General features: G+C 28.3%; 1 protein-coding gene across 1 annotated transcript; it reads left to right on the plus strand.

The window, feature by feature from the left end:
* Window positions 1-14,320: 14,320 nt before the first annotated feature.
* Window positions 14,321-15,132, plus strand: LOC109804795 (flowering-promoting factor 1). Its single transcript, XM_020366657.3, has one exon. The coding sequence runs from the start codon at window positions 14,466-14,468 to the stop codon at window positions 14,808-14,810; it is 345 nt and encodes a 114-aa protein (XP_020222246.1). The 5' UTR covers window positions 14,321-14,465; the 3' UTR covers window positions 14,811-15,132.
* Window positions 15,133-15,577: the final 445 nt, after the last annotated feature.

Here is a 15,577-nt window from a genome sequence, read left to right on the forward strand (position 1 = left end):
TATAATTTTCCAAGGAAAAAGTCATTACAATTTATGTTAAACAAGTGAAGTGACAGCATAGAAAGATCACTATATAGAAAGCTATGATGATGATAAGGGCACCCCCAGCTTAATTAGCCTCCCTCCTGAATAGGAATCTCATGCTACTCTAACCATAAATCTCATGCTATGCTACAAAGATTAACACACCCTCTACTTTCACTTACCTTTTGGTTCAATCATCATTTCTTCTTTCTCTACTGTTTCTTTCACTCTCTTGGCATATCATAAAATATGTTACAATCTATAGATGGAGTAGTACAGATTTTTAAAATCAACAAATTCCCACTCAAATTTCAACCACCTTTCCTCCATAAAAGAAAATCAAAACTTATACTTCTGCTTCATAATCTCATTTGCAAATGAGACCTATTTGACATAGTCCTAAACATCATCTAATCTCATCTCATCACATCATTACCTTTACTCAAAATCATGACATGATCTTAAACCAATTCGAAACTAGAAAGGTACAAATTTCACCTAACCTTTTTAATCCACAACAAAATCCCAATAGAATAATAATAGCAAATTGACACCAACAACCAAACTAGTCATAAACCACTATAACACATGAACTCAAATCACGATAATAACACCCAATAACGTGCAAAATCCATATTAACAGACTAAACTCGAAATTCACTTCACTAGAACTTAAAAAACTTATTCTTTTCGACAACAACTGAAACAGATCATAGACTAGCATAACACAAGATATCCCATATCACCCAACAACTTGCAAAATCCATATTAATATACCAAACCCCAAATCCACTTCACTAGAATCAAAAATAAAATGATTATTTCTGATTATAACTATAAATATCAAGAACATAAAGAAATAAGTCAAAAATTTACCTTTAATTTGGCATCCAGTGATAAAAGTCAAGATGTAATTCTCCTTCTCATTCAATGGAAGAGTTTTTTGAATCGCAAACTTGTTGGAATTTTCCGTCAACCAGTTAATTGCTTTGAGTCGAAGTGTGCTATCAAACACGGGATATTTTTCAACTCATTCAACACTTCATCTGCCACTTTTTCAACTTTTTTTATCATCTCTATTTTCTTTTGCATACATAAAAAGTCAATTGGGTAGAGCTCCCAAGCGATACACGATTTACTTTGAATAATTTTGTTCTAATCGAAGGCAGTGTATTTCCCAATTTTGTTCAGTATTGTGAAATGTAGAGTTTTCAAATGGTGTGCCTGGGGTGTGTTTATGAGTAAAATTTAGTACTAGTCTATTTCTCTTTTGGGCCACTTTTTTTCCCTTGTTAGGCCATCATTTTTTACGTCCTTACTTGAAGGATTTGTTTCAAGCAAGTTTTCACTAACATCTCAGTGTTACTTTCTATTGCAAGTAAAAAGTGTTTGCGAACTAAAGAAAGAAGATTGGGGTCTTGGGATGAGGAATTTCAATTTGTCCAATATTATTAACATGTTGGGGAAATGAAAATGCAAGAGAACCATAGAAAAATACGTCCTGTGGTATCTGGTTTTAACATCCAAATCATGACCGAAACATTTTAATCATTTAATAAGATTCGAACAAGTCAGGCGACATAGACAAAATCTCATCTTCTTGGTGAAGGATCTATGCAGCATTAAGTTACTTAGTTTCTCTTTTAATTCAAGGCCTAAGAAATTGACCCTACGTGATGGAAAAAGTATATCCTATTGTACGATGTGCAGTTGGTCAGGAAAAATTGTATTGATTAGGAGCCCTAATCACATTTTTTCTAACATTATCATTGTAATATTTTTTATTGACCAAAATTTACTGAAAATTATAAATTTTATAAATTCTGCATCTCATTTAATGAGTCTATATTTTAATTTAATAGTAAGGTTAATTAACATTTGTGATTTTTATTAGCTGAGTGTTAGAGTAAATGTAAATATTTCTCTTTTGTATTTTAGGGGGCAAGGATTCAAAAATTTAGTGATATAGGATATCTGCTTGGTGGGAGTTGACGTGGAAGTTTAATTTGAACTTTTTTTTTTCTTGGTATGCTAGTTTTTTAATTCACCTATTTTTATTGACCAAAAATTATTGAAAATCATAAATTTTATAAATTTTGTATGTCATTTAATGAGTCTCTATCTTGATTTAGTGGTATATTTACAAATATTTATAATTTTCAATTAATACTAAAATGTGTATTAGTAAGAGTGTAAGAATGAATGTCGTTAATATTTCTTTTTGTATTTTAGGGGACAAGGATTCAAAAATTTACTGATATAAGAAATTGGATTGGTGGGAGTTGAAAATTTGAGCTTTTTTCTTTTTGGGTATGCTAGTTTTTTAATTCCGCTATTCATATGGAAACGAAATTTGGTCTTGATGATGTTTGGAAATAAGCTTGGATAGTTTTGGCATTTACACCACATCATATGCTTATCGATTTTTATTAAACTGGAATCCAAGTGGACAAAAGCAATTCAATAGAAATAGTAATTTCTTTCTCAAGTTTTGTAACTAGATCGCTTCTATGAAGGTTTTGTTTTGATTTCTCTTGACAAGTGATACCAGACCAACTCCTTACTAACATATACCTTATTTAAATAAATAAAAAAATGTAATTGTGGACCATGAAAAGTACTTTGTGTGTATTTTGTAGCGAGCGCATTGATTTACCTCCGCAAAAGTATTATTGGACACCCCAACAACTTATATTATAGGCACTTGAGAAAGAGAAAACAAAACAAAACAAAAATGAGGAAAGTATAGATATAATAATTTTATGATGTGATAGAAAAAAAATTGAGAAAAATGATAGATATTTTTTTTATTCATGATATTGATACAAAGGAGAGATGATAATGAATCGAATCAATTCAAAAATATTTGAAACTCTTGATTTAATATTCAAATCATTAAACTTGATTCATGAACCAAATAAACTTTAGTTAAAAATTGAATTTGATAAATAAATGATTGGAAATTAAGTTGCATTAATTCAAATCATTTGGTTCATTGATCAACTCAACATATAAATATATAATTTATATAATTAACTTTTTATTTAATTTCAACTTGTTAAAATTTAAAATAATTCAAAATATAGTTATAAATTAATAATAATATAAGAAGCGGGCACATTAGGGTTTCATGGTTATAGATTGAGTTTTTTATTAGTGTAAGGTGGAGTGTTTTTATATATACAAACTTTTGGTTGTAATTATTTTTATTTTAGGATCACATCTTGTAGCCTTACAAAGCTAATAGAATAAATTATGTTATCTTTTTAAAAAAAAAACTTTAACAATCACTTTTTAAAAAAATTTATTAATAAATTAAAATTTTGAAATTAAGCAGATTCAAAAATTGACTCTTGGTTCATGTGATTCAAACTAATAGAGCTAAACTGATATTATTTACAAATTTGAACCGAATCAAGTTCAAGATAGAGAAAAAAAATTCATGTTAAACGCAAGTCAAATTACAAATTGATTCAAATATTATTGAGTAAAGTCAAATCAAACCGAGCTCGATTTAGCTTGACTCATTATTTATGGCACTAGTACGAATATCAACTATTAAAGGTAATAATTAATTCTACCAAAGACCTTAAGCGCACATAAATTAGATATTCTCTTTCTAACATAGTTTATTTTATATCAAATGATAGGATTTGAATATTGGACAATTTAATTAAGGAATACAAGATATTAGGGGTGATAATGAACTAAACCAATTAAAAAATAGTTGAAAAGTTAATTATTCGATAATTAACGCGATCATTACAACAAAATTGTCATATAGTGATACACACTCTATAGTGACACTATACATGTCACTAAAAATTACTTTTACCCACACAATAACTATAATATATGTTGGTATATTATTAAAAAGTGTGGGTATAGACTATAGTGACACACAAAATATGTTGTTAAATCTCATTCAAAATCAACACTAAAATTATGTGTAACTATATGTCAAATAGACATATACCTACATATATTGTACCTATAGTGACACTTTTTGTATGTAACTATATGTAACATTTCTTGTAGTATGAACTTGAACTAAAGATTAAGTTAGATAAATAAATGAGTCGAACTTGAATTGCATATAGTTTGATTCATAAATTGGCTCAACATATATATATATAATTTATGTAACTAACTTTTTATTTAATTTCAACTTATTAAAATTTGGAAGAACCTTTGAAACTAAGTTATAAGTTAATATATAATAATAAAAGAAGTTGACACTTTTAGAATTTCATGATTTTGTATTGGATTTTCTATTATTTTATGCAAGATGAAATAGTTTTTATTTAAACTAACTTTGGTTATAATTATGTTTCTTTGGAGACATGTCTTGTAACCTTGTAAAACTAATAAAATAAATTATGTTTTTTCTTTTAAAAAAAAATTAAACAATCCTTTTATCTAAAATCTATTATTATAAATTGAAATTTTGAAATGTATAAGATTAAAAAATTGATTATTGGTTCATGTGATTTGAATTAACAAATTGAACCAAATTGCTAGCAAGTTTGAACCAAATTAAATTTAATTTGAGCTGAAAAAAATAGTTCATATCAAACTTGAGACGAACCGCAAGTTAATACAAATATTATTGAATGAGTTAAATTGAATTGAGTTCAATTCAAGTCGACTTATTTTCAACTCTATAAATTACTATCATTTATTTTAACCAATATTAAAAAATTAAGTAGAATGCATAGAATATCATGTGTCTAAATATCATTTATATTATATTTTCATATATGTTATCCAAAACTTTCTATTCCTCAAGATTATGATTTCAAGCAGGAAATTTACCATGTTACTCGAGTACCGCATTATTAGGTATTGATATGGTTTTTTAATAGATTAATTAGATGGGTCTGCTGGCTAATATATTTCTCTCATTGTTGCAATTATCCTTTACAATGTCTTAAAACAGTCTGACAAAAGCTCAGACAGATTTTGTATTTAGATTTATTAGAATATTTATTGCACTCCTTGAATAAAATAATAACTGTCCATCACTGTGATTAACAAAGGCATGCTTAAGGTAAAATATATGTCCATAATATGTTCTTACCATTCTAGTTATCTTCACATATATTTAATGTATAACTTGAAGCATTACATACACACGAATTTCCAACATTTTTATATGATATCTTGCTGATGACGGTTCTATATATAGAGAATGAACAGTTTTTCTAATTTGGCGGATAGATTCTCATTTCAAATGGGTTTCTTTTTCACAACATTCGTCACTACTTATGTCAACTCTTGTGTGCTTCATAAACTAATTTCAAATTTAGCGTGATCATATGCTATAGAATCTACAAACCTACAAAAAAAAGGATGTTCATATACCAGATTTCGAGTCACAAATTTCTTTGTAGAGTTCAAATAAACAACATACGCATATACTTGTAAACATTCTTAGAAAACTTGCATGGCCCCATCAAATTATAAGCATACGCAATCAGATAAATTATGAAAATGGTGGAATATGTGCTCATTTAATTACAATGCTTCACCACTAATGATGGCATTAGTCCCTAACCTTAGTTTTTGTTATTAATTGATGAATGAGATATTATTTTGAGGTATTAGATGCTTTCTCTTCTCCACTTTCTTTCTCTCTATTTTATTAGCTCCTTCTAAAAGGAATATGGTATCAACAAAAATATAGTCACATCCTCCTTATGATAATAACACACCTAATTTACAATATTCCTTACTAGACATTCTCCTTAAAGTTATGTGTACATTGCATGTATCACTGGCTAAATGCAATATATTATCGACCACATTATTTTTAGTATATAGTTCTGACTTTCTGATCTTATATCTGCTTTATGTCTTTAACAAATTAAAATTAATTTGATATGTTTGCATAAATTAACACATTGTGGCTTACTTATGGGGCACATATCCCTCAAAGAAAGGACGAACCACTACTATCCCAAGGGAAGGAAAAGGTTCAGATTAATGATTGTATATATAATCTCAGAAAAAGTAAATTAATCTTTTATAAAACCTAATGGAATCAGAATCTAAGCTCGATCACTTTAACTAAAACTTTTCATGCATATATGTCTCACCCCACATAGCTCAGCGAGTAATATATAGCAATGCAAGTTTACTCATTAAAAAATTATGAAAGGGGCATTTTAAATTTCATACCTAAACTTTAAATATCTACGCGTTTAAATTAATTAAATTGTTCTAATTTTATAAATATATATATATATATATATATATATATATATATATATAAACAAAATCGTGCAAAGAAATTTTGAAATGTAAAAATTATTTCTAAGTATAAAATAAATTAATCTCTAAGTACGCTTCTATTCTTAACACAAAAATATAATAAAAAAATTATCATAATTAAAATATAACAATTAAACAACTTACTTTAATATTTATCTATGTTAAAATTTTCTAAATTCATTATGAGTTTATCTATACTATTATACTATATATAAGGGGATACTTTCCTTCATAATCACTTTGGTCTCCATTTTTAATTAAATTGTTATATTCCTTAATTTTAAAAAAAAACTATAAAATCAAGATTTTTTTAATCCTTCATATTAGAATCTCGACTCTCAGTCTCTTTGAATGATCTTCTTTTAATTACTTTTATTTTTAAAATGATAGAATGACACGAAATATCTTTTTTCACTAATCTATAATCTATAAAAATAAATAAAGGAAATATTTTTTTTTTTCATTTTTCTAAGAACATAGTTACCCTTTAATAATATCAACTTTCCTATATTTATCAATACCTCTATCTGTAATTCATATACTTTCTCCTTTAATAACTTCAACTTTCTTTTGAATAAAACCACCACGTAAACACAATTTTAACTCTCTTTGCATTGTAATTGCTGCAATACATATATTAAAAAAAAAGCTTTTTCATTTTTCTTACATTTTAACTTTTATTTAAATAAAATACACACAACCCCACTAGTATACATTCATAATATAAACTTAAAACACGTATGATTTCTAATACAAAAAATATATGTTGTTTCAATTTATTTGATATGTCAAATTACTTTTTAAAACAAGTATATAATTTCGTTTTTACTTTTATGTATATATTTGTTAATAGTTTTTCACACAATTCTTAATTATACAGATACTTGATATTAATATTTACTCTCGAGACAATACTACGTACTATTACATACTAATTATTTCTTAAAAATAATTAATAAATATCAATATTAAAAAAAAAACTTTAAATTACTACTAAAATAGACAGATAACACTTTTAAAATGTAATTATTAAAAACAAAAAGTTTTCAATTATTATTTTTTTGAAAGAACAGTTTTCAACTATAAGAATGGGTTTTAACAACAATATAAAAAAAATTACGTTAACAATGTATTTCAATAAATTTCTTATAATAAAACTATCAATAACAATTCAACACTTATATTCCTTTATTAAGAATCAGGAATTTAATCCTTATAGTATGAAATTACGATCGAATGTATCACTTTATTTTTATAAGTATAAACTCATTGAAAAGAGTTATAGCTCTTTATAAATAAATAAAAATTTAAAAACTGTCAATAGTTAAATTAATTTCCCTTTAAACCGTTACACCACAATGGATAACCAAATGAACATATTGTCAAATTGAACAAAGGATTTAGATGCATCCAGCTGGTGTTGATATTAATGGGGAAAGAGATGTGAATGAAAGTTCCAGAAGCCAAAATGTGTAGAGTACTCCTGACTAGTTTAAGGGCTGCGTATTTAATCAAACTAGCTGCCTAGGCTTTCCTTTGATACATAGTTTTCAAGCTTTTCAGTTTGTGGCTTTGAAAAGAAACGAGCATATGCAGCATTTTAGTGGAGGCTACTTTTTTCCTTTGATGATTCTCATTTTATAAAGTTTGTGGGTGCCTCAAGGAATTTAGGGTTTGTCCCACCATGCATGCATGTTTTATTCTTAATTAAATGAAAAGTTTCTTTCTCTAAAAAGGAATTGGATTTCGAACTTAAAACATTTCTGAGTTGGATTGTCCTCCAAAATTCAGACAACTGTACAAGCTGACATGAAATCATGGGCATCCTAGTTGGACACATGAGAAGTTTTTTTCTTTTTTTCTTTTTTAAGGGACATGATATGATAAGATAAATTGGCTGACATTATATTTTGTGATCTATACAGTATCCTAAAATTAATCAAAAAATAATTTGTTGTTGAAATCAAACTAGCAACTCCTCTTAATTATTGATGTAGCTAGTTAGTAACCATATATGAATTTGCTGGTTGGTTATTCTATTTTAAAAAAAGGCACTCTCAAGTTAATTGGCATCAATGATGATTTATACTTTAACTATAATTTTCTTTTGAAAAATTTTACAGTACCCTCTCAGCATATTACGGATTTTGGGTATTGTTATAGAGAAATTTTCTCTCCTTTCTCTCTTGATATATACAAACTCATTACCAAAATCCTCATATATATCTAGGTATCATAACAACTCTATTTTTTTCGATTTCAATTTACATGTTCACATGCATATATCATATGTTGTCTTTATTTTTTCTTCTTATTCTCTCTTTTCATTTAACACTACAAAACTGAATTAGTGATAGAAATTAGGGACAACAAAAATAAAATTTATCTCTAATCTTTGTTGTCTCTAATGTTTAGAGAAAAAAATAACATTTTTCCGTCTATAAATTTTCATTGCTAATTCATTCTTTTCTAAGAGTATGTTTGGATACAATTTTTTAAAAAAAATTTAAAAACTTTTCTATTAATTGAAAAAGAAAATCTAGTAAAAAAAATTTTAAAAACATTTTTAATTTATATCTAAATTGGTTATAAGAATGTTAATCATTACAATTTATACTTCATTGGACTTTAATTAGGCTATCATATTTTTTAAAAATTGACACTTTTACAAAGTTTTTATATATTATAAAAAAATTATTAAAGATGCACATTTTGATGGTTGCATTAGAATTAAGACAACATTCATCCACTAACTAGCTACAATATTTTTATTCTCTCTTCTTTTTTTTATATGTATGTCACAATTATCTAAAGTTGTTAAAATGGGTTTTGATTCATAGATCAATCTGGTCCACCTTAAAAATAAGTCGGGCCAAGTCAAATAAATGAAAATTCTCATAATGAGTCAAACAAATCCAACCTACTCCACTTTCAACTTAATCCACCTAAACTAAACTAACGATGGACCAAGTTGTTCACTTAACCCACTTACACTTCCATCAACCCACCAACAATTCATGTAACCATTTATTATTATTACTATTATTATTATTATTATAACAAGATACTATTTTTTTGTAGATAAAGATAAAGTCAATTTTAAATAATATTAAATAGTTATAAATTTATCTACTCAAGTCTCTAATGCAATTTAATACTGATAAACAATCACTCTCATAAAAGGATTTTTTTTAATTATTTAAAGTTATACACTTTTCTAATTAAGTTTAATGTTGTATATGTGATATTTAGTTTGACAATTTTTACTTTAGATTAAAAGTTATTTTAGATTGGAGTTTATTTCAAATTAATTGAAACTTATTTTAAATTAGATTTTAAAAAAATAGGTAGATTGGTGAGTTGACCTATTTAACCCATCAACTAGTGGTGTGTTAGACTAGATTAGAAAATTTTGGACATTAAAGTTGGTGATCGAGTCAGATCAACCCACTTAAAAAGTGAATTGAGGTAAATTAGGTCAAATGTATCGAGTTGACCCGTTTTGTCAATCCTATGATTATCCTTAAATAAAGACAGTTTTATTTATATTTGAATCAAATAAATCTACTATAAATAATAAAATATATTTTTCTCTGAATATTTAATGTAACTTTATACTTAGTATTCAAATTCGAAATCACTAATTAAAATGAAATAATCTTGTACCAAACTGATCAGGCACCAAGTGGGTGTGTGGCGTCATTGTTTCTCTTATTTATGCGCTAGTTTTCTTAATGAATTAAACAAATAAACAGTTCACACTATGGATAGTGCAAATTCGATGTTACATATGAGGCAAAGGACCACATAGTCTTCTTCACACGATATGGTGGATGCTGTGCACGTGTCCACATGAGCATGGTTATGCCTTGTGTCTGCTGCTTGGTATGAACATAAATAGGGATAACACACTTAGGGTTTGGCACCACCTAAAATTTGCATTACAAGTCTTAGTCATAGGGCGTTATTGCATGCATAAAGAGGGGCACACACCTATGAACAATGACCCCTTGGATGCCCAAAGTTCATCAGCCTCCAAAGTTTAGGACCACCATTGGCTCAGTCAAGTCTAGCCATGATGTTGATCGAGCATATACATGCATGCAAATCATGTGGATAAACCCAGCACTAGCACCTGACATTGTCACAGCCACACTTTATTATTCAATCCATGACATAATGCATGAGCTTCCACCCACTCAGAATATATTTGCTAGCTTCTAAATTTAGTTTATTTGCAATGTCCATTCATGGAAACCGTGCTTATTTTACTACCTTGCTTCAAAAACAAGTGTATAGGAATGTATTAGTTAATTAAGATAGTGCTTAGTCTATTTCATTTTTAGTTTTAAATTTTAATCACTATGTATTCTCGGTTGAAAAAATTTTATAGTCATTCAATTAAAAATTATCGTTAATCTTTTTTTTTTTATAGACAATTTATATATATCTCAAAACTAACAATCAAAGATGAATTTATGTTCATAAAAAATCACTTTTGTTGACTAAATATAAAATCATTATTAATATGATTTGTAAAATTATTATTTTAAAAACTAACAAATTTATCAAATATATATATATATATAGATATATTTTGATTGTTTTGAATAACAATGTATTACATTAGAGTATTTTTTTTTCTTTAGATTTTTCTTTTCCTTAAAAAGGAATTTCTAAAAGATCTTAAAAAATTAAATAGCTTTCTTTTATAATATATTTTTTTCAAATAAAGCTAATGAAAAAAAATTAAGTTGACTTCTCTTTTATTTTTTTTCTTTATCTTTGCTCTTCTCTCTCCCCCGTTCACTCCCTTTCCATGTTCTTAATTTTTCTGACTAGTGTCAGGTTATCTATATTTCAGGATAAAAGAAATAAAAACCATCCAACAACTTCTATTTTATCTTTTAAAAAAATTATTTTGAGTTCTAATTATAAACTGACTTTTAACGTGTTAAAAAAAAAGTTTAATTGGTTACACACACCTTACGAATATGTAATGACACATGGCTGCAGTAAAAAGATCATATTAATTTGCATACTTTATTTGTGTGGAAAAAAATCACACTACATATAATTCAACTATTTGTGCACTAATTTATCCATTAAAAAAATAAAATAGTGATGTGGCAACAATCATATATATCGTATTACTGTACTAGTGTTTTGGTAGCCATGTCTTAAATGACAGATTTGACAATGCGGCTACATAAGATTTTTAAGCTTTTGTGGAGGACCATGAAACCTACAAGGCCCATGTGATGCCATATGGGCAACTCAGCAATTTTTAGCAACAAGGAAGAATTCTGTTGCCTCTGGTAACACAATAGGGGTATAATTATACGACAATGATAATGATAAGTGAGACTCTTGTGGTCCTAGCAAAGTTGAGGAGCTTTTTAAAGGCCCAATCATTTCTGAAGTGACCTAAAATCAAAGGGTATGCCTTGTGGTGAGGTTAGAGTGCTGATGGAAAAACCCTAATGGATCATGCAATCATCTACTATAATTGTAACTACTAACTAATCATGGACCACTTTGAGACAAAAAAGTACAACTAAGGTTTCAAAAGATAAATAGTAGGTTGAAAAGAAATCATGTTTATCCTTAGTGCCTCATCAAATAATGGTTATGCAGTTTTCACTAATTATTCCCAATCTCTCATCATCTAGGTGATGAATATTTTATAAAAAAAATGAAATATAGATTGTTATTGAGAATTTTTATAAATGTGAAATATTTATTAGTTTTGACAATAACAAATCTCTGTCAAAAAATTCTACTGTCCGATAACTTTTAAGTAGAATTCCAACTCTCGCATGTATGTTTTTTATTCGCAATACTGAATTTCAGTAAGAATTATATATGATTACAAAACAAATTAATTAATTTTGACTTTATTACATATACAAAGTGCCTTTGGTTTTTGTTATGCTATAAGATTAAGGATAATTAAATAACAGGAAAATAAATAAAGAATGCGTGGAAAATGTAGGAGACTAAATAAATGGTTTGGATGAAGAATCTGAATAGGGAATGTTAGGAAAGTAAACTCCAACCCTTTGAGAGAATAATAAAGAGCAGGAGCATAACTCACTATTAGCTGTCATTCCTAGATTCTTTTCTTCATAGATCAAAAGATCTTCATAAATTTTGTATATGTGGATATATATATATATATATATATATATATATATATATATATAACGAAAACTTGAATTTTTTTATTTTTTCACAAATATTATCTTATCTTTGTTTTAATATTTAGTTTCCTTTTTAAATATTTATATAGAAAATGATAATCATCATGGGTTAACACACAAATGATTCAAGATCGAGTTAGACATTATTAAAATCTTACTTTGATAAGTATGATACAAAACTAAAAAAAAATTGTTGAAATGTTTAAGAAAAATTGACTCATTTTTAAATATTAAAAATATCACAGAATCTATCTTATTTTATCTTTGTGTGTGTAGTGTTACTCTAATTAGTTATGTGTCTCTGAAGGGTTAATAAATAGAGAATATATATATATGTTGTTCTTGTCGGTCTTCATACGCATTCGTACACACAAAAAGATACATTCGTTAGGCATCAAATCGGCTTTACGCTAAGTTTAGGAGATAACAGCTTCTACTTAACGGTTCACAACCGTACTTCTACTTTATATATAATTTAGAAAGTGTGTGTGTTTGAACTTTATGTTATGATAAGAAAGAAAGAAAGAAAGATCGATCCAGTGTTAATGATGTGCCCCAATACCCTTCATTTTTCCAAATTGATACTCTACAAACCCACATAATATAATAATAATTGTGAACATATATGTAATGTGACCTAACATACATATTTATATCCCCATAATTTATTGAGTCGTGTCCAATTGGTAAATATATTTGTATTTTTTAAGTTGTGAAATTTACTCTAACTCCCGAAACCCCATTCACATAAACTTTTTTTTAACCAAAATTAAAAATAATAATAATCTCGTGAGCCATGATGATATCATTTAAAAATTAGGTCAAAAGAAACACAACTATGACATATTTGAAGAGAATTTAAGTAATAAATTGTTTTATCAGCTAAGATTACAACAAACAATAGTAAGATTCAAATTTTGAACATTGTTACTCAAACTTCACGATATTGGGTTGACCATAATGATTTTTGAATTAAATATTAATTGTGTGGATGAAAAGAATTATGTGATGTTTAATTAATTAATTAATGATTGGGTAATCATGTTGAAAATGAGGTCCTTTGTGAGCAGAAAAAAAAAAAAAAAAAAAAAAAGGCGACACACTTCACTACATAAAAGTACCTAAAATTGCCTTTAAGGGTGTCCAATTATTCCCAATGATGAGTACCAACATAAACTGAACAGCTGCTCCTTTCATGTAACAGTCTCAGCAACGTCTAAAGCTTGCAACCCCACTATGTTCACGTGGACTCTCGTGATCTACGTGGGAGCAAATCTTTCATTGATTGACTTTCTAATTGTTGTATTCATAGACACCTTTTCCTCCATTCGTTAAATAAATCAAAAAACATAATTCCCTCGATAAAAAGGCTACATGCACACTAATAAAAATGTTATTGGTACTAAATATTTATTGACTCAATCCATCATTTATATCTTTAAAAGAATTTAATTGACTGATTTATCTTTAATAAGAGTTTTTCATTATAATCATAAAGTCTAAAATATTATTTAAAGAGATCGAGTTCAATTTTACTATAAAAAAAAAATAATAATAATAATAATAATAATAATCTACTCATTAAATTAAGCAAAAGAGATTCTCCCAAACTAAACCCCTTGGCTATTTTGGTGCCCTAGGGTCACCCTATGCAATCATATTTTATTATTAAAAACGTTAGGCCCCACAAATCTAGATTCTGTGCCAAAGCCGAACGAACCCATGTCATAACCCAACTTTTAACTCTTCCACTCCCATGGAGTATTTTCCCCTTGTTTTATTTGGCCTCATCCTCTTTTGACACACATATATATATACCCTACCACCCTTCCATTCCTCAACAACAACCAAAACCTCTTCTAGAGCCCCTCTCTCTCATCATACCCATATATAAACCCAAAACTCAACATCATTCTATACATAAACCAAAACTAAAACCTAGAAGAAGAAGAAGAAAAAAGAAAAATGTCCGGGGTGTGGGTGTTCAAGAATGGTGTGTTTCGTTTGGTGGAAAACCCTCAAGCTGAGGCCTCGGATGGAAGACAAGGGAAGGGAAGTAGCTCAAAGAGAAAGGTGTTGGTTCACTTGCCAACAGGGGAAGTGGTGTCTTCCTATGCTTTTCTTGAGCAAATCTTAACTGGATTAGGGTGGGAGAGGTACTATGATGGGGACCCTGACCTCTACCAATTCCACAAACACTCTTCAATTGACCTAATTTCCCTCCCAAAAGATTTCTCCAAGTTCAACTCCATCAACATGTATGATATAGTCATCAAGAACCCCAATGTCTTCCATGTCAGGGATAAGTGAGTCCTCATTTGTTCATGTGCCACTAGTAGCTCCTCTCTCCATATCACCTTTCTGTGTTTTTTTTTTTCTTCTTTGGAACGGTTTTTATTGGTCTAGTTTCTCATGGTGTGCACTTATATATAAATAGCTAGCTAGAGTTTGTGGAAAGCTCTAGTGAATTAAACTCTCTTTTGGGGTTTTTCTCTTTTTGGGGTTTCTGTTTATAAGTTAGATGATTGATGGTGTGGGTGCATGATGAGTAAGTAGCATATAAGAGCTTGGTGTGCTTATGTAACATATTGGGTATTGATTTCTAATAACATTTATGCATTCCATGAATTAATTAATTCTCCGTTTCTTAATTTCTCTCTTTTTGGTTGTCCACCATATTTTTTTATCTATCATAAAAGTTTATAGCACCCCACTAAGTTATACCTCTTGTTGTCCACTGTATACGTACTTGGAAAGTGGGGAGTTAATATTTTAATTTTTAGGAAGCTTCTATTTGAGGGTGGGGGTGAGAAAGAGAAAGAGAGAGAAGAAACCCATGTTTGGTTAATTGGTTTTTTGTTTTTCACATTTTGTCATGTGTCAACATTGGGTACACTACAGTTGTGGAAAGGCAAATTGAGCACAAAGATTGAGTGGTGATAAAAAGACATGGTTTGATTGGTTCGGAGAAACAGAAAAGAGAACATGGTTTTGATAAGCACTGCTTGTCTGCCTGTTCCCAACTTCCATGGATTATCACATCTCAAAAGGTGAGGGAATTGATTGATCACGTGTCT

Source organism: Cajanus cajan, chromosome 9, assembly GCF_000230855.2.
Source record: "Cajanus cajan strain Asha chromosome 9, NIPB_CcT2T_4, whole genome shotgun sequence".
Taxonomy (NCBI): Eukaryota; Viridiplantae; Streptophyta; class Magnoliopsida; order Fabales; family Fabaceae; genus Cajanus; species Cajanus cajan.